The 18,770-nt window shown below is 38.4% G+C and overlaps 1 protein-coding gene across 2 annotated transcripts in view; it reads right to left on the minus strand.

The window, feature by feature from the left end:
* Positions 1–537: 537 nt before the first annotated feature.
* SMC5 (structural maintenance of chromosomes 5) overlaps positions 538–18,770 on the minus strand; it is an 87,704-nt gene continuing 69,471 nt past the window's right edge. Inside the window, exons 18-25 of one of the 2 annotated variants that reach the window (XM_041743218.1) lie at positions 9,756–9,881; positions 7,045–7,089; positions 6,532–6,627; positions 5,997–6,101; positions 5,671–5,790; positions 4,158–4,337; positions 3,980–4,075; positions 538–2,913 (exon numbers count right to left, since the gene is read on the minus strand). In XM_041743218.1, the coding sequence (XP_041599152.1) occupies positions 2,770–2,913; positions 3,980–4,075; positions 4,158–4,337; positions 5,671–5,790; positions 5,997–6,101; positions 6,532–6,627; positions 7,045–7,089; positions 9,756–9,881 (912 nt within the window). In that variant the 3' untranslated portion in view covers positions 538–2,769. The remainder of the gene's footprint in view (positions 2,914–3,979; positions 4,076–4,157; positions 4,338–5,670; positions 5,791–5,996; positions 6,102–6,531; positions 6,628–7,044; positions 7,090–9,755; positions 9,882–18,770) is intronic. The other variant, XM_041743219.1, reaches the window with a different exon arrangement.

Here is an 18,770-nt window from a genome sequence, read left to right on the forward strand (position 1 = left end):
TCATCTTGGGATTCTCTCCTTCTCCCTCCACCCCTTCCCACTTGTGCTCGCTCTTTCTCTCAAATGTAAGAAATTTAAAATACAAAACTGCAATAAAGCTGGAAAAAAAATAAGGACACATTAATAAAGCATCCACTAGGATGCCAGGTGCCCTAGTAAGAGGCCCCTGACCTCCTATGCTCCCTTCCACAACTCTGTAAATGAAGTATTACCCTCATTTTACAATGAGGAAACTGAGGCAAGAGAAGAGCTTACTGTATGAAGACAAAAAGAATACTGTGAATGTTTTTAGCAAAAAATGTCTATATTCATGTTGTAACTTGGCTTCCTCAGATGGCTTCAAACTTTTTCACTGTGTTCAGTGCTGTTAGACTGTACTTCCCTTGCAGGCAAATGTGAAACAAAATTTTCTATGCTTTTGACCACGGGCAGGCTGGCAAGGCACACTGAAGAGAGTTGTTCTTCAGTAAGTGAAAACTAGAATGACTCTTAATAATGTTGAAAGTGTAAAAACCATTATTTAAGATAACATACACCAAAAGAATATGAAAATATGCATTTATTACCAACAAAGTAGCATTTCCCACAGATTTTTTTCCCCAGTTACACACACACAGACACACACTATAGCAGGACAAAATTACATTTTTCACATACTAAAGATCCGTACTCCAAAGAAAGTAAGCGAATGTCCAAAAGACAATAAGAAAGCAGCAAAAACAAAAACAAAAACAAAAACAAAAAAAACTTCAAACACTACAAATCTGAATAGAGACACTCTCCTTAGGCAAATGATGAGGATTTTTCGCATTAAAGATACCTGTCACCTTCAGGTTTTAAATATTTTATTCATCAAATCAGACTTGGTGTTTTTACATTTTGTGTGTAATTAGAAATCAACTTTTGCAGAAAATATATGAAGTTTTAAGTGGCTGAATATATATAATGTGCTACACTTCTTATTCTCTTATGTTAAAATGATACATAATTTTTCCTTTACAGCTCAAAATCCAATGTAAAACCAAGTATTAACTTTGTCCAGTAGAGAAATATAAAATGCTTACAAACAAGTTATGGAAATAATTACTGCCATATGTAAACGGAAATGTACTTGATCGTTCCCCCCCTCCCCCCCAAACACACTCATCTTCAAGCTCCTTTTTCACACTGATAATCATTTTGCAGAAGTAAGATGACTGGCACTAATTCAGACAAAAAACTAATGACAGTAAGCACATATTAGTAAAGATATTTTGGTGGAAAACAAAGTATTAAACAACAAATATTTGGTAACAAGATCCACCTACTAGTAGGTTACCAAGTTTTTCAACTTTTACGTGAGTTGTTACACTAGTAAAAAATGTTATTTTAAAATATTTTCATAATACATGCATTAGGCTAAGAGTAGAAGGCTCTCTTAAAATTTTCTCAAGAAAAAAAATACCTTTTTAAAGAGAAAATATCCAGGTGAGAGGATATAGACTAGGGTTCATTATTTTTTTAACCTAATAATACAAATTTCCATGGCTAGTGATGAATATACGAAACAAACTGAATGCAATTCTTCAATTTATTCAAGCTACCAACTAAAAAATAATTTTGTCATTACTGGCATTGATCCAATTCAACTGTTCAGAGACATGTTCTTGGATTAGTCCAATGGATTTATTTTTTTAGTTTTGGCACTATTAGTGTAACTCAGAGGAACAAATGATTCTCATCTAATTCATTCTTGCTCCAAAAAAAACCAGTTTAAACTAGACTTTTTAAGACAATTGGGTAGGGTCAACACTGTAAGGAAGGACCTAAAAGTTCAGGTTCTAGAAGTATTGTGTTTTAAAACAAATCAATATTTCCCTCACTCTTGAAATAACACTGAAAAGTTTCAAATATAAATTGTAGAAACCAGTATATGAAATCTTAAGAAAAAATCCTACTAAAAATAATTATAAAAATGCTTTTAGAAATTGAAGATGTAAAATACAATTGACTTTAAATTAAAAAAACTAAACAAAACAAAACACCAAACCCACACACACTTTTCCAGGTTATTCTTTAAAAACCCTTATCACTTGATTTTTTCCTGTCAATCTTTTGGTTGCACATTGCATCATCTAGTGGCCACCTTGTGGCATTTCAAAGACTTTCCCCTACCATTTCTAAAGCCCAGTACATATTTCCCTTGAGATACTGATACAATTATGTCGTTTTGTAAAAAAATTTTTTAAAGGCCCATAAAATTCCATTTCCTGGTGAGATAAGGTAATCCTTCTTAATAGGAAGAAATAGATTTGTCATAAATAATTATTATACATTAGTCTAGACATTTCCATATTGATTCTCTTTTTAAATTAAATATTATACTGGGAGGACTTTAGCTGTAGAGTCCTCTTTAGACTCTGAAAGTAATTAAAGTGACTCTGGAATTAAAGCTCGGGATCACCAGGTCACCCACACTTCCTGTGCTGGGTCACCCCTTCCCCTGTACCTGTGATGTGAAACAGTGAATACCTTTTACCATGGGAACCCAATGACTCACAGGCAGAGAGCCAAGAACTTGAGCTCAACAGAAACTGAAGACTTAATTTCTACTGTCAGGTGAGGCCCCCATAGAAAGAGTGACTATGGTCTCCATCCATCAACCCATTTGTATTTAACAGCAGGTTTCCAAAAATGACCCATCTCTTAGTCTTAACGAATCTTTTATTCAGGTGAGCCATACTGATAAACAGGATTTAACCAAAAATGCTCCGTTTCTGCTCTTTACTTTTATTGAGAAGGTTGAGTGAATGTGATACGGCGCCGCCGCCTTTGGAAAGCCTTTAAATTCCATCTGTTAGGTTCCAACATATGAGGACCATTGTAGACAAACAATACGGTCATCTTCTCAGAATAAGGAAGATTCTGCAGGAGCTGTAAGTGTTAGAACAGATGGTCCCATAATGCCATACGTTAAGAGACACAGTTTGCCAACCTTACATGTGTCAAGTCAAATGTTATTTCTAGTATGAAGTTCTCAATTCAATAAGATACCTGGCCAGACTACGATCCTTACTTGAGCTAGCACCTGGCCTAAAGAATCATCAACAAATGCCTTGTCAGCATTCCCAGGCCAAGTATGCTTCTACAACTTCTAGGCTGACCCTGGTAGTATGTCCTTCAGAATTTTCCTAGGATCCATACTTTAACTCATTTATCCACATATACTTCACAAGCAACTTGTATGGCCCATGAAAGATTGGTAGCCTGAAAAGTGTGTGACAGAGGGGTGGGTTCATACACCAGGGTGTTTGGTAAACAATAGCGTGGTAAACATTCTGGCTATTCCAGAGAGTAACAGGAAAAAAACAGATTATTCTATTCTATGAAAATGTGCATTTAAGGTGGGCTCTCCAATGAAATTTTTCATGACTACTTAATTTAAAAGGGAAATCTGATGATAAACACACCTTTGAGTGTATTGGTCTTACAAATTAGCTCTTGCACAAGATGTAACAAAAGAAAATTTCCTGCTATAATGGTTCTAGCTTATGGAAAATTCTCCATAAGGATAATTAAGATCTGCCCTGCACCAGGGGACTGCTGTTGGGCAAATACAGAAGGGCAGGGCATCCTTGGGTCTTTGAGGAAATGAGGAGGGCCAGACTTCTAGGGTTATATTCTCCTGCCCCCCCCCCCCGCCCCTTTTTTAAAGTACTAAAAGAAGAGCCTCTCTAGATAAAAAGTGCCAAAAGCAGGGAGGAAATTTTGGTTCTAGAACATAATTCTATGCCTCCTACGTTTCTTTTTCCAATAATAAGGTTTCTGATTAAGTATGTCACTGGAACTTGTCCCCTTTATATAAATATTACTGATATATTTTTAGTTCTGTTTTGGGGGAGTGTTTCTGCTCATTTATGGATCGGGCCATAATCTGCTCCATGATTACACCACAGGGGACTTCTGAGTACAGAGCATGTGCAGATGTCTTATTACCCACCTTTGGTGTAATAAAGAAGTATTGAGATGTATTTTCTTTACAAGCAGTATTTACAACCATTTCAAACACTCTCCGTTCATTGATCGGGTCCATTCCCTAAACAATGACAACAATAATGATTACATTTCAATCTATTATAAGCTACACTAAAGCCCAAGTAAAAGAATAAGCACCACACCTGATTGATTTCATCAACTACTCTAAATGGACATCGATTAAGCTCCTGGAGCGCCATCAAGTACAACATGGTGGAAACACTTCTTTCACCTCCACTCTGATGGTGTGGGGTTAATTCGTGCAGCTGCGTACTGCTGCGAAATTTGACTCGAATTCGAATTCCATATTTATCATAGTCTTCCTGTAGAACAGTAAAAAGTTGTTGAAAGGTTACAGTTTTCTCCAGCAATTTTATAGTATTTGATGATAGACTGAATAAATCCATTAGAAGAGTTAGTTCCTTAAAGATCTCTAACAGCTTTGTAGACAGCAACTACTACTTTGATACTTTATTTGTAAAAAAGGGAGGATCAGAATACTGCTTTACAGAGTAACTGGGAGGATGAAACGAGATAACGAGATAACGGACTTCTAAGTGCTTCGGCACAGAGCCCAACACGTGCACAGTATATTATGAATTATATTTGTTACTACACTGTCTCTTAATTGTGTAACAAACCTAAAAAGTCTGTGGATGGCCTCACTATGGCAAAATCTATCTTAATAGAACTGAAAAGTGAAATAATGTTGACTATCCTTATGTCTCACTTCAAGCAGGTGAAGGAGTCATAGGGCAAAGTTCCTAAAGCACTACCTTGCTTTGTATCTATGTACAGAACGTACATGCAAGATTGCACACATGCTTGAAAGAAAATGATCTTTTATGGTCTTCATTTCTATCCTACGGAAAAAAACTTATTAGGGAAAATTTTCAACATACACAAAACTAGACACTAAAATAAGCTCAGTAAAATTACCAACTAGCCTCACTATTTTCCAATGATCTTAAAGCAAAGTCCACATTCACTTTACACATTTCTGGTTCAAAATTATCTTACACCTACCATTTTGTAGTGCATTGTTCTAGTTTAAGGAATTAGTAACAAGTTTCCAAATATTTTCATTCCTGTGTACTCTTAAAATCTTGAATAAAAGAGGAAACCACTGATATTATACTGTATTTCAGTTACATTTGCCAATCTCTAAAGGACTCTTCTAATGTGGAGAATGGTAGATTTATAAAGCAATTCATTCACAGCTGAATAACCATTACCTATCTGGATATAAAAAAGAATTTTAGTAAGGCTATAGTGACTTGTCTCATGTTGCAAAAAAAAAAAAAAAAACAAAACCCTGATGGACTCCCATAGGTGGTGTTTTCCTTCTCACAAAGATTGAAGAGAGAGAATGAGCAAAGTAAGAGAGAGCTTAAGAGAGGGAAGGGTAGAGGGGGAGAGAGAAGCAGACTCCCTACTGAGTAGGGAACCCAACACGGGGCTTGATCCCAGAACCCTGGGATCATGACCTGAGCCAAAGGCAGATGCTTAACTGGTTTATTCAGGGTGCCTAGGTGGCTCGATTTTGTAGTTAGCAAATTTTCACAGGTATAACTCTAGAATAAACAAATAATTTACACAGACTTTTAGCATATAATTAAAATTACTTGCCAAGAAACATTTCAAATGCAATATTACCTCATTTTCTGTATGTAGATCAACTTCACCAGCACATTGCATGGAACTGAAAAAATTGCTGAATTTTTCATTAATTTTTTCTACGAGTTCTTTTAAAGGATTAAGCCACCTTTCTTTTACCTGCAAGCAAATCAATTCAACATAAAAGGGCATTTTAAAAGAAGTATTACTACGTTCTGACAGAAAATTGTCCATAAAACAAAGATCAATTTAGTCATGACACCATACATGGCAGTTGTTCTTAGAAACATGTCATTTCAGTTTGCATTATTCTACATTCCCATATGATAAGCACGTGACAGAAAGAAAAGTTAAAGGTTAATGACCTGTGAAATGTTTTCCCTGTATTTATCCAGTTCAACCTTCTTTATCTTTAGTTCCTCAGTTAATTGCTCTATTTCTTCTTCTCTTTTTGTGTATTCTTCAACAACCTGGCAGAGAAAAAATTATTTAAGAATCTACCAAAGGATAACATTACAGGAAATTCTGCATCAATTAAAATACTAACTGAAAATATGCCAATTGTTGCATTGTTTGTACGCAATTTATGTTCTTCTACTAAACGTGTTTTTTTATCCTTGAAAAAATAGACACTGCAGTATTTCAGGTTAGCCCAATGATTCTTTTTATAAAGGAAAGGCACAGAACAGTGTGTTCCTTAGGAAGAGTCTATTTAAAATTCTAATAGATTCAGAATCTGGCATTTAAAGCACATTGTTCCTGCTGTCTGGCTTATTATTACCAAGAGCTCTAGTACAGAGTGGGAGGCGAGTGCTGGAAGGAGGTGTGCGTGCGCGTGCGTGGTGGGTGTGAGGAAGGGGGCAGTGGTGCTTGCGGGAGGCAACAGGGCAAGTAGCATACTGTAGGATTCAGTCCCGTGAAGCAAGAAGCTCTTGATCTTTCTTCAGTTAATAAAGCGTCAATTTCATCCAATGTGTTTGGAAGATCCTGGAAAGCCTAAAGAGGGAAAAAAAAACAAAGGTCTGTTATTACAAGCAGTCCAGCAGAAGCAGTTCTGTTTGAACAGTTAAGTGTTCTGCTGAGTAAGTATCTACTATGTGTTCAACAGCATGCTAGCATACAAGGAATCAGAGGAATTCAACAGGGGTTTTTGCCTTCAAAAAGCTTCCACTTTATACACTTAGTAACACTGGTAACACCTTAAGGCCGAGTGTTGGTGCTGAGTATTAAAGTTCTATCCTACAGCTACAGGGAGTTACGGGGGAGGAAGGGATACCAGTTCATGCTGGAGAAACTACAGAGAGTTAAGGGAAAGAAGAGGCCTCAATTTCATCTTGGGGCCTGCAAGCAAGTAGCTGGGGAAAAGCGAGGCAGAGGGAGAGGAGTGTGGAGAACAGAAAGAGCGCTGCATACCATGGGGGGTGAGGAGTTGTGTCCATTTGGAATGGTGGGTACTTGCTGAATTGGTAGAATGGGTCCAGAATATGTGGGGCATTGAAAGAGAGCAAGAAGTTAGAACTTTATACTGTACTTATGAAGAACGACAAAAGCATCTTAAGAATCCAATTACTTCGATGGTAGAATTTCACCACAGCATGGCTGACCCTCGAACAACGCAGGGTTAGGGGACCGCCCCCTCGCCCCCACCCGCCGTGTAGTCAGAAATACACATCTAACTCCCAGTAGTCCACTGCTGCCTGCAGGCCTCAGCGATAATATCAACAGTGAGATAACACGTACTTTGTAGGTTACGGGTTTTATATAGTGTACACTTACGGTGAACTTGACAAAAGGAAATATTAAGAAAAACACAAGAGAAAATACATTTAGTGCTGTATTTATTGAAAGAAATTGCCCTGTGGTCTGGGGCAATTTCTAGAAGTGGCCCCGTGCGGTTCAGCCCATGTTGTTCGAGGGTCAACCATACTACCTTCTGAGCCCTGACAGAGAAGTCGGCACAGGCGCTTTCCTGTCTGAGGGGGAACCTGCAACGCTCAGACAAAAGAGGTACAGAATGCATCTTGACGCTCTGAAAAAGGTCCTGAAGTATTACATTAATCTAATACTTCAATCTTAAGGTCTTTTAACTATTTCTGAAAGCCTAGAGAAGTTGAATTGCTCTCTCTAGTCAGCATCTGCTGCTGCTCTGACGTGACTGCTGAGCTTTCAGCCTGTGCTGCGCATGTGCATGGGTCTTCACAGGCTCCCTAACAGGCGTCTTCAGGTGGAGATGGTCCAACAGAAAGATTCCTGTCACCCACCCTCCCCACCAATGGGGGCAAACCTAGTTCTCCTTCAGTCAATGGCAGAACATAGGGGGTGGTTCTCCCTCTTGCCCTTCTCCTGAAATCCATTAGCCAGTCCTGCTGTCACGAAAAGATCCTCAGGTCGGCAAACTTCCCTTTCCAGTGCTCCTACCCTGCTCCATGCCACTTTTCCCTTTGGCCTGGCCCGAAGCAATCCTCTTCTAAATGGCCTCCTTGCTTTCATTCTTGGGTCCCTCCTCGAGTCTCCGCCTGGCAGGCAGAGGGGGCTCCTACATGCCCACACCAGTCCCATCACTCCTCTCTCTGATCTTCTGGTGGGTTCTGTCTCCATGTACAATCCAAACTCCTTCCATGGGCTTAAGGGGCTGCATGATCTGACTCCTGCCTGCCTTTGGGCCTGGATCATAAGGTCTTAGCCAGACTGAGATTGCTTCCTTCATGTGAAACCTGCCCTTGTGTACTTCTACCTCAGGGACTTTGTATGGAGCTGTTTTCTCTGCCTGGAAAACTTTACCCTCCAACTCTTACTTGACTAATTTCTTTTCTGCATTCAGGAATCCTCTATAATAGTATCTTCCCAAAGGAGGCTTCCTGACACTATCCTCTTACCTTGTTTCTTCTTAGCACCTCTTGATAGCCAACATTATCTGCTTTTTAATTCATTTATCTGCTCCACCCTCCAGACTAGAATATAAATTTCAGTAGAGAAGTATGTGTTTTGTTCAATGCCTGATACATCAGTAATGTTTTTAATATATGAATTATCTTCTAATTTTCTTTCAAAAACAATACAACTTATCAAGAGTAGACTAATCCTACGCTCTGAAAAAAAATTGGTACAGATCTTGTGCTACTATTTATTATATGATGATTCCATGTACTCTAGAGAAGTTCTAATATATTTTTAGAAATAGCCACCACTCAGTTCGTCTTTTCTATGTACCTACTACATCCCTATTATGTGCCTAAATAGAACCATTTTCTATGGTGTAGTTGATCTAACAGAGTAAGATCTTTGAAAATCATAATCCAAATGGTTTCCCCCACCCACCATTTCATTAGGTATTGAAAGAGATGGGACATGAACTACTGAAATAGGGAAATACACATTATCTATTCAAATTAAGATAAAATACCTTATCTAAAAATTCATTTTCTACTTTTAATTTGACATTGTTCTGAGAGTTGGTATGATCCCCACTCGTCAGATAACAGAGCCACGGGGCCACATAATTAGTGGTGGAACGTGGACTAGAGGGCAACAACTCCTTGTACTAACTGAACAATATGTCAGCACAGAAAACAGAAAGGGAAGGAGGAAAGGCTCTTTTCTCCTTTTCTCACCAGATGTTAGCCCTAAAGATTCAGGTCCCGCTTAAACCTAAATATGTTAACTTCCAGAAAAACCTTTTCAGTTTGCCTTTTTCTAAACATCCCTTCTATTTACTATTTCTTATATGCCAATTACCAATGCTACATTTCCATAAAGAACTACACCCCATCCCCTGACCCTACGTCTTAAAGGGAGTTTGGAGAAAAAAAGCCTCTTATTGGAAGAATGAATGTTACGGAACTGAGAACTATGCAAGGGGATAGCCGTGCTTTAATAACTTTAGGACTAAGCGAAGATGGAGGGATGCCCATCCTTATTTCCTTGAATACAGGAAAGAAAATCCACTATGCACAATGACTTTACATACATATTCAGTTTAAAAATGGGGGGGCGGGGTGGGATTCCACAATTCCTTATGGCACGTTGTGTTTCTCAGGGCCCATTACAATGCCTAACACACTTGAAGCGGATAAAGAAGGTGCGCAGCATGTGACCTTGCAGCCTTATACACTTGTTATACTTACTGTCTGGTATTCTTGAGGAACTGTCTGCTCTGCACCCAGGTTACATACTTGCCTAGCTCTCTTCATCAGCTCCTTGCATTTCTGCAATAATCTCTGTCGACTTTCATCCAGCTCAATGAAATGTTGCTATTGCAAGAAAAAGAATTGACCATTTTTATGCTATCATTAGATCAGCGAGCTACTTGCTCAAATGAGCAATTCACAGGCATGCTTTGGGGACACTGTGGATTCAGTCCCAGAGTACCTCAATGAAGCGGCCATCACACGAAAGCAAGTCAAATGAATGTTTTATAGTTTCCTAGCACATGTAAAAGTTACATTTACCAAAATGTGGTCTAATTGTGCAAGGGCATTATATCTTAAAAAAAAAAAAAAAATACATACATTACTTAAAATATACTTTAATGCTAAAAAATGCTGACCACTATGTGAGCTTTCAGCAAAGTGACTCATTGATCACAGGTCACCGTAACTGATACAATAATGATAAAATATACAACATCTGAAGTTTAGTGAAGTGAAGAATACAGAACGAGGTAGGCCTGTAGATCAATGACTGAATACAGGGAAGTAAAAGCATCTAAAAAACCATACCTCAAAAATCATGACAGCTATTATTAGGAAGATTAAGTTTGAACTTAAATTTTAAAATATACCAGCATATCCTATGGCTATGTTCTGCGCCATAGTTCTCTGAAGAGCTCTGAAATTTAAATTTGCTTTTTTCTTCAACAGTTTAAGCTATATATAATTATACTCTAATACAATTTGAAATACACAGTCTGTAGGCTTCCTGTCTGAACACTCAGCATCTGAATGTAAAGAGAACCTGTAAATAGTGTTTGGTAGCTGTCCCACTGCCTTTCATATAGTTATCATTTATTCATGGACCCACTCATTCCTTCATCAGATAATTACTGAGAATCCATGGAATGTCAGGATTTTATTAGGCACTCAACACAGAAAGTTGAAAAAGGAGAAAAGACAAAATTATCATTAAAGAAACAGCTCTATTTATTGAAAGCTTATGTGCTGTATGCTTCACACAGGACGCCCTTATTTCTCACAATACTGTACAATGCTATTATTCCCCATTTTGCATATTAAAAAAATAAAGCATCTTGTCCAACCTCACAAACTCAGTTGCAGGCTGTCAGGATTCACAACCATGCCTGCTTCTAGAACTCATGCTCTCCTTCTTAAGCACCATGGACGGCCCTTGGACAGGGCTGGACAGATGAAAGCAACGCCTGGCGGGGGAGGGTACAGGAAGGCCAGAGGGGTCACAGAAGCTATGACAGGTGAATGGTCTTCAAGAACAAGTAAGAAAGAGATTACTAGGGAGGCTACAAGTAGCAGAACAGATTCCCAGCATTAGCATCCTAATTACAAATGTAAGGGCAGGGAAGCCTCCCTGGAGGCTTATTTAGGGAACAAGTAATCTACCATAGTTGGAGGAGAGGTAAGATTGTACAAAATCAGAGTGATAAGGTAGGCAAGAGCCAGATGACAAGTTTCATTTGTAATGAGGAGGGCATCATGGAATGCCTTCTGTGGGCCAAGCTTGTTATATGTTAAGTCCTCTAATCCTCATTGCAATCTTAGAGAAATTTATTATCTTCTTCATACATGGCTTAGAGGTATTAAGAAACTTCCTCAAGGTTATAAAAATACCAAGTGAACAGGTTCCTAAGAAAACAGGTCCAGCTTACTCTTTCCACTAAACCTCAAACTTCAGTCTGCACCAGAGAGGTGCGGGAGGGGATGGTGAAGATGATTAAAACAGTATTGATGCCCAGCCACAAGGCAGATGTATTTACTCATTAAGATCTCCTAGGGCAGAGGCCTGCACATGTGTATTAACAAGATCCTCAGGTGATTTTTATGCATACAAGTTTGAGAGCAGGGATCCCTGGGTGGCGCAGTGGTTTGGCGCCTGCCTTTGGCTCAGGGCACGATCCTGGAGACCCGGGATCGAATCCCACGTTGGGCTCCCGGTGCATGGAGCCTGCTTCTCCCTCTGCCTGTGTCTCTGCCTCTCTCTATCGTAAATAAAAAAATAAAAGATAAAAAAAAAAAAAAAGTTTGATAGCAAATGCGCTAAACTAAGAAAAAAGTAAAGGAATTCCTGGACTGAACTGAAAATGCAAAGCCAGCCCAATACTCATCACTTGCTATTATGGTTCTCTAAGCCTGAGACAAATAGAGGAAAATGTTAAAGATTCCCCATCACCTCTGCTTCGCTCTCAGGGCCAATCACACAGAGGCAACTCTAAGTGCCAGAAAGAGACCACACACTTCTAGACTCTTCCATTTCTGCTTCATACTCCTCTGGGCCTTGCCAAACAAAGCACCAGAATGTTATGGCAAAGAAATACGTGTGGGCCTCTGGGCTTGGGAGGACCTCACTGAACAGTTGCCTTCCAATGAATGGCATCAATCTAATTAAATCTTTATCAGAGAAAACTGTTCTTTCTGTATGTATGTGTTTGTGACACACTTCTTTAAACGGTGCTGGTTTTCTCCCTACTCTAAACCATAATTCGTATTATTGAGTCTTTTTGGCCCGGGGTAGGTGAGGGGTGGGTAAGGATAGGAAAGAAAGAGAGCCTACCATTACCTAAGATAATGTTCTATAGTCACGCTAATGAAAAAGGCTTTAACAATTCTGCTTAGAGTCTAGCCTTTAACAGTTAACAGACAACAGAAACTCTTCATCTGTGGGAGACCAAGAGAGGAAAAGGCAAACTGACAAACTGTGCCCCACCGACATCTCAGAAAGGACTATTCTATGGGTATATATTCCGAAAGAATAAGTATCCTTTTTTCTGAAATTCTGAGCACATTCAATGGTCCTGAAAGGTGTATAGTGACATTGAACATGGAAAAGCTTCTCTAAGAGGGCCCTCTAGTGATAGAAAGCAGAACTACTCACAGAATTTCTTAATATAATTGCATGTTTTATGTAAAATTAACACAGTAAATATTTAACAATTAGTCAAATGACAATGATTTTCTGTATGAAAGGAATGTGAGCTTTTACTAAAACAGTAGTTGTAAATAAAAGCATTACTTCAATTTTCCTTTAAAACAAGCCTCAAATTTCATACCAATAGATTTCAAGTTCACATGTTAACTTTATTTTAGTACATACACATATTTTAGAAATATGAAAAGTAATCTTTTAATATCAACTTGAAATTTTAACGTCAAACTTGAAATTTAAAGATAGTGGTCTTGACTTTTTACTATTCAAAATAACAAATTCTAATAGTGAGCCATTAACAAATGGCAAGAATACTGTTTACTTGTTAAATGACCCTCCTTCTCCCCAAATCTATTTCCCTTAAATAAACAAAAGGTTCCTGAAATTGTTTTGCGGGACAGAGGGAAGCAGGCAGCTAGAGAAGAGAACGTTAGATGGAAGCACAGAATTTCTAAATTTAGTGTGAGGATAAACACAAACAATTTCTAATTCTTGTAACTAATGTTAATTCTGATGTAAACCTATACTTCTGAAGGAAACCCTGGTTTCATGCTAGGCAGTGCACTAAGCATTCTGATATATATTAAATAGAATTATCACATCACAATACCCATTCTCAGGCAGATAGATGTTTTAATACCTATGACCAGAGATAGACAAGAGACACTGAGTGGGATCAGGAAAGCAGCACACGACTTAAAAACCTCAACCAAGTAACAGGTATATTCATCTGTATCCACCTTTATATTCAGGTTTACATGTTTATTAACTTGTCCTAAAAATACTTCAGGCACAGTTAACAAACTAACACTTACAACCACCTGCCTTTCTCTGAGGATATGTTAGGGGCCTGGAATCCTCTTGCCCTCTTTGCCTTCCAGTCTGAGGACACATCAGAATCCATGGTAGTTAATCATCCTTAAGTTCCCTCATGGATACAACCCCCACTGACACAAGTCAGTCCTCTCTAGTTAACTTGTTTCCATGATCAGCGTCAAGGACAAAAATGGGGAAGTGATAGTAATGGTTCCTTAGTGCAACCTGCCATGTGTTCAAAGGGACAAGTAGGGGGAAAAACACTATTTTTTCCTTGTTTCAAACGAAGTAGGAGAGCAAGAAAGAATAGTAAGAGCATCTGTGGGTAAAGGACAGCAACCAGAAGAAATAAGAACAAAAGAAAGTGAACGATGACAGGTGTATTCTATATAATTTCATTCGTCCTTGATTATTTCAAAAGTGTAGTTAGGGACGATGGTCAGTCAGCAACAAACACTTACTGAGTACACTGTGCAGGAAATAAAAGAACTTTCCAAAAGGGATGCATAAAACAATTTTCAGATCAACTAGTGAAAAAAGAAACAGAATGGTACCAAACACTGCTGAGGAAATGCAAAATATAGTCAGGGAGTATCAGGTAAGATCGTTATGGGAAAACCTGTCAAGGGCTGTACGCACACAAGTCTTTGCTAGTGGTTAAGAGGCTGAGAAGTGAGTGGCTATTTCCAGGTAACAAAATCTAAAGGGACAAGCAGCTAACCACAGATTATTTTTTTGGACAGTGTAAGGTGGCCGTCTTTATAAAAAATTAGTGATTCAAAAACTGAAAACAAACCTTTCTCCCTTCACTCTGCTCTAATATTCCTGCTGCTACTAACAAAATGGATCACAGGGCAATAGCTGTCAGTTTACACCAAATCTTAGTATGTCTATGTGAACAAAAGCTGCCGGAAGAGCAGCTCTACGTCAAGAGTGGGCTGAAGTTTGGGAGAATATTTACCCCAAAGCCTGTCAACATGCACAAACCTACAGTCTTCTTAAGCTTATTAATGTTTATTCAAAAATACAAGTTCAGGCACAGAGATCCAGTACTGTATCATGTGACTGGACTTACTCCATATAGTACAGGCATGATGGGTCAATTTCTCCATGAACTCTTTTCTGTAATAGCACTTCCTACACTCCATAACCAGGTTCACAGGCTCACTCAGTGACACAACTGTAGCATGGGCTCTATAATTATTCACCAACAAAACACACGAGGGCAAAGGGCTTCACTCACACCCCGTGAAATAAACCCAGATGAGGCCCTCTGGGGAGCTAGCTCTGTACCCAGCCCCCACAGCTCCTCCTATCAGGGCTGTTTCCACTGAAAGATACTACTATAGTTTACTATTACACAACAGGAAAGTTTCTGAAAAGTCAGGTACAATGTGACTCGTGTATAGACCCTGCCAGAGTACAGCAGACTCAGAGAAGAATGGATGACAAAGGGTACAAGGGGACTTCAAATACAGGACAAGCTTTAAAAATATACAATTATGGCCAGATGTTTCATTTGTTAGGGGTAAGGACATGTGGAAGCTACATTACTCCTCCTACTCGAATGTACCTTTAAAATTTCATACTTGAAAATACTGCAAAAAAACTTTAGTAAAACAAATGATAAACTCCGAAGTTTTGGGCAGCCCTGGTGGCTCAGCGGTTTAGTGCCACCTTCAGCTCAGGGCGTAATCCTGGAGACCCGGGATCGAGTCCCAGGCCTGCATGGAGCCTGCTTCTCCCTCTGTCCCTCTCTCCCTCTGTCTCTCGTGAATAAATAAAATCTTAGGAAAAAAAAAAAAACTAAGTTTTTAAAGAGTTTTTTCAGCTTTGCAGTGTAACTGGTGAATAAGCTGCGCGTAAAGTATACAACTTGGTAAGTTCTGATGATCTTATACAACAGTGAAACTATCATCCCCAGTGTAACAAACATATCACTTTCAACTCTACATACTCCTCCTTGACCTACCCCACTGTATCCTCCCCCAGGCAACTGCTGATTTATGTCTGTCACTAGGCATTCTATTAGAATTCTAGAATGTCACTAGGCATTCCGTAGAATTTCATATAAAGGGAATCAGAGGGTTTTTTTGGTCTGTCTTCTATCACCAGCATAGCTGAGATCCATCATGCTGTGTGTCTCAGTAATTCATTCCTTTCATTCCTTTTATTGGCTGAGTAATATCCTGTTGTGTGGATATACCATAATTTGTGGCTTAACCACGGCTGGACATTTATTTCCAGTCTCTACCTATTACAATATTGCCACACATTCTGTGCCGGTCTTTCATGGACAGTGAAATGTGCCTTTCATTTGGGTAAATACCAGGAAAGGAATGGCTGGATCAAAATATACAGCAGGCATATTTTTTAGCATTTAAGAATCTCTCTAATGGTTTTCCAAAGTGGTTGCACACTTGAAATCTCTAGTACCAGTATATACGTGAGCTCCAGCTGCTCTACATCCTCACCATCACTTTGGTACAAAGTTTGTCATGCTAGTGGGTCTCTGATAGCTCAATATAACTTTAATTCACACCTCCCTACAATAAAGTTCAGCATCTTTTCATATGCTTATTTGCTGTCTATTGTATTTTCTTTAGTGAAGATCACATTAAAATCTTTTGCCCGTCTTCTGACTGGGTTGTCTTCTTTGTGTCAATAGTTGTTTAAGAGTTCTTTCTGTGGTATCTGTAGGGTCAGCAAACTTTTTCTATACAAGGCCAGCAGGTAAGTATTTTAGGTGTGGAGGGCCACAAACTATCCTGTATTTCTTTTTTAATCCTTTGAAAATGGAAAAAGCATTAGCCTGCAGAGACTTTATACAAGCAGACGTTAGGCTCGATAAGGGCCCCAGGAAGAGCCCTTCATCTTGATACAAGTCCTTCGTCAGGTGTTAGGTGCTGCAAATATATTGTCCCCGCCAGTCTCCAGCCTGCTTTTTCTTAACAGCATCTATTGAAAAGTTAATTTTGTTGAAGTAAAACTTCTGATTCCTTTTGCCTTATAGTTCATGCTTTTTGTGTTTCAATTTCCCCAAAACCAAGATCACTAAGAATTTCTTATCTTTCCTGCAAAAAGCTTTTAGCTTTAGTTCTTACATTTAAGTCTATGATCCATTTATATATGGTATGAGGTAAGGGTTGTGGCTCATTTTTTGTACACCACTCTTCAATTGTTCTAGCACTATTTGTTAGACTATTCTTTCTCCATTGAATTGCCTCAGTTATCTATGCCAAAAAAACAATTGACTATGTATGTGTGAATCTATTTCTGGGTTCCCTATTCTGTTCCACAGAGCCATATAGGTCTATTTTTACACCAATACAATAATGTCTTCATTACTGCAGCTTTATAATAAGTCTTAAAATTAGGAAGGGTGAGTCATCGAACTTGTTCTTTTTCAAAGTTCTTCTAAGTCTACTGCATTTTCAAATAAGCTTGTCAATTTCTAAAACCCTTGCTGGGAATTTTATTGAATATATATATTTGGGAGAGAACTGACAACAAATCCTGAACCTTTGATCCATGAACATAATCATTCTCTCTATTTATGTAAGTCTTATTTTAATTTCAGTAAAACTTTGTAGTTTCTTATAAATATATCCTTAAGCACTTCCTATTTTTGAAGCTATTGTACATGGCATTTTTTAAAATTTGGTGTGGAGCCAACTCAGGGTTTGCACTCAAGAACCCAAGCTAACGCCTGAGATGAGATTAAGAGTCAGATGCTTAGTAAGGCACCCCGCAGAGTATTTTTAAACTTTCAAATGCCAATTGTTCACTGCTAGTAGACGGAGCCACATCTGATCCTGAAACCTTGCTGAATGCACAGATTCTTTAAGATTTTCCACAGAAATCTGTTGGTCTGAAGTAGACAAGTTTTTGTTTTTTCTTCACTGCACTGGCTAGATACTCTTGTATAATGTGGAACACAACTGATTAGTGAGCATTTTCCTTGTTTCCAATCAGTAGGGGAAAGCTTTCATTCCTTCATCAAGGAGTATATGAGCTAATGGTTTTGGGTAAATGCCTTTTATCAGATGTATAAAATTTCCTTGTATTCCTAGATACACGAAGTTTTTATCATTAAAGGGGTGCTACACTTCAGCAAATGTTTTTCCTCTGTGTATACTTAAGATGATCATCTGATCATCTGGTTTTTCTGTAGTCATTCACATGATTACACTGATGAATTTTCAAACATTAGATCAACCTTTGGGATACACACTGGGATAATAAACTCACTTGGTTAGGATGTTTTACTCTTTTATATAGCACTGGACTTCAGTTACTAACTTTTTAAAAGAACTATGGAAAAAAAAAAAGAATTATGAGACATACTGGTCTGTAGAGTTGCTGGTTTGGATATTAGGAATACTAGCCTCATACAATGTGTGAAGAAGTAACCCTCACCCCACCCCCCACACCTTTTGAAGACTCTACTCTTTTATATAGCACTGGACTTCAGTTACTAACTTTTTAAAAGAACTATGGAAAAAAAAAAAAGAATTATGAGACATACTGGTCTGTAGAGTTGCTGGTTTGGATATTAGGAATACTAGCCTCATACAATGTGTGAAGAAGTAACCCTCACCCCACCCCCCACACCTTTTGAAGACTCTAGGTAGAACCTCTATTAATTCTTCCTTTTCAGGCTTGGTGAAATTCACCAGTGAAGCCTCTGGATCTGGAGTTTTCCTTGTGGGAAGGTTTTTAAGTACAAATTTAATTTCTTTAGTAAATATGGGGCTAATCTAATTATAATTAGGTCTTCCTTCAGGGACTTTTGATATGTTGTGGCTTTTCAAAAGTGTGCCCATTTCTTCTAAATTGTCAGGTTTACTGCCAGAAAGTTGTTGACCATATTCTCCTAATACTCTTTTACCATGTGTAAGACCTGCAGTGCTATGCTCTATTTCCTACTGGGTTCCTCTTCCCTAAAGTGTGGCCTAAAAACTCTCCTGGCAGTAAGCTAAGGCAATCACAGGGATCACCTTGCACTGTTTTCCCTCTTCTCAAAAATCACCATCCTGTGCTGCCTGTTGTGTCTGAAAATCACTACTTCATATATTTTGTTCCATCTTTTAGTGGCTTAAAGTGAGATAATACTTATGACCCCTATTATTTCATGATGGTCAAGAATGGAAACTTTTTATTTTTTATTATGGAAAACTTCAAACATACACAAAGTAGAATATAATAAACCT

This window comes from Vulpes lagopus, chromosome 2, assembly GCF_018345385.1.
Source record: "Vulpes lagopus strain Blue_001 chromosome 2, ASM1834538v1, whole genome shotgun sequence".
NCBI classification, from domain to species: domain Eukaryota; kingdom Metazoa; phylum Chordata; class Mammalia; order Carnivora; family Canidae; genus Vulpes; species Vulpes lagopus.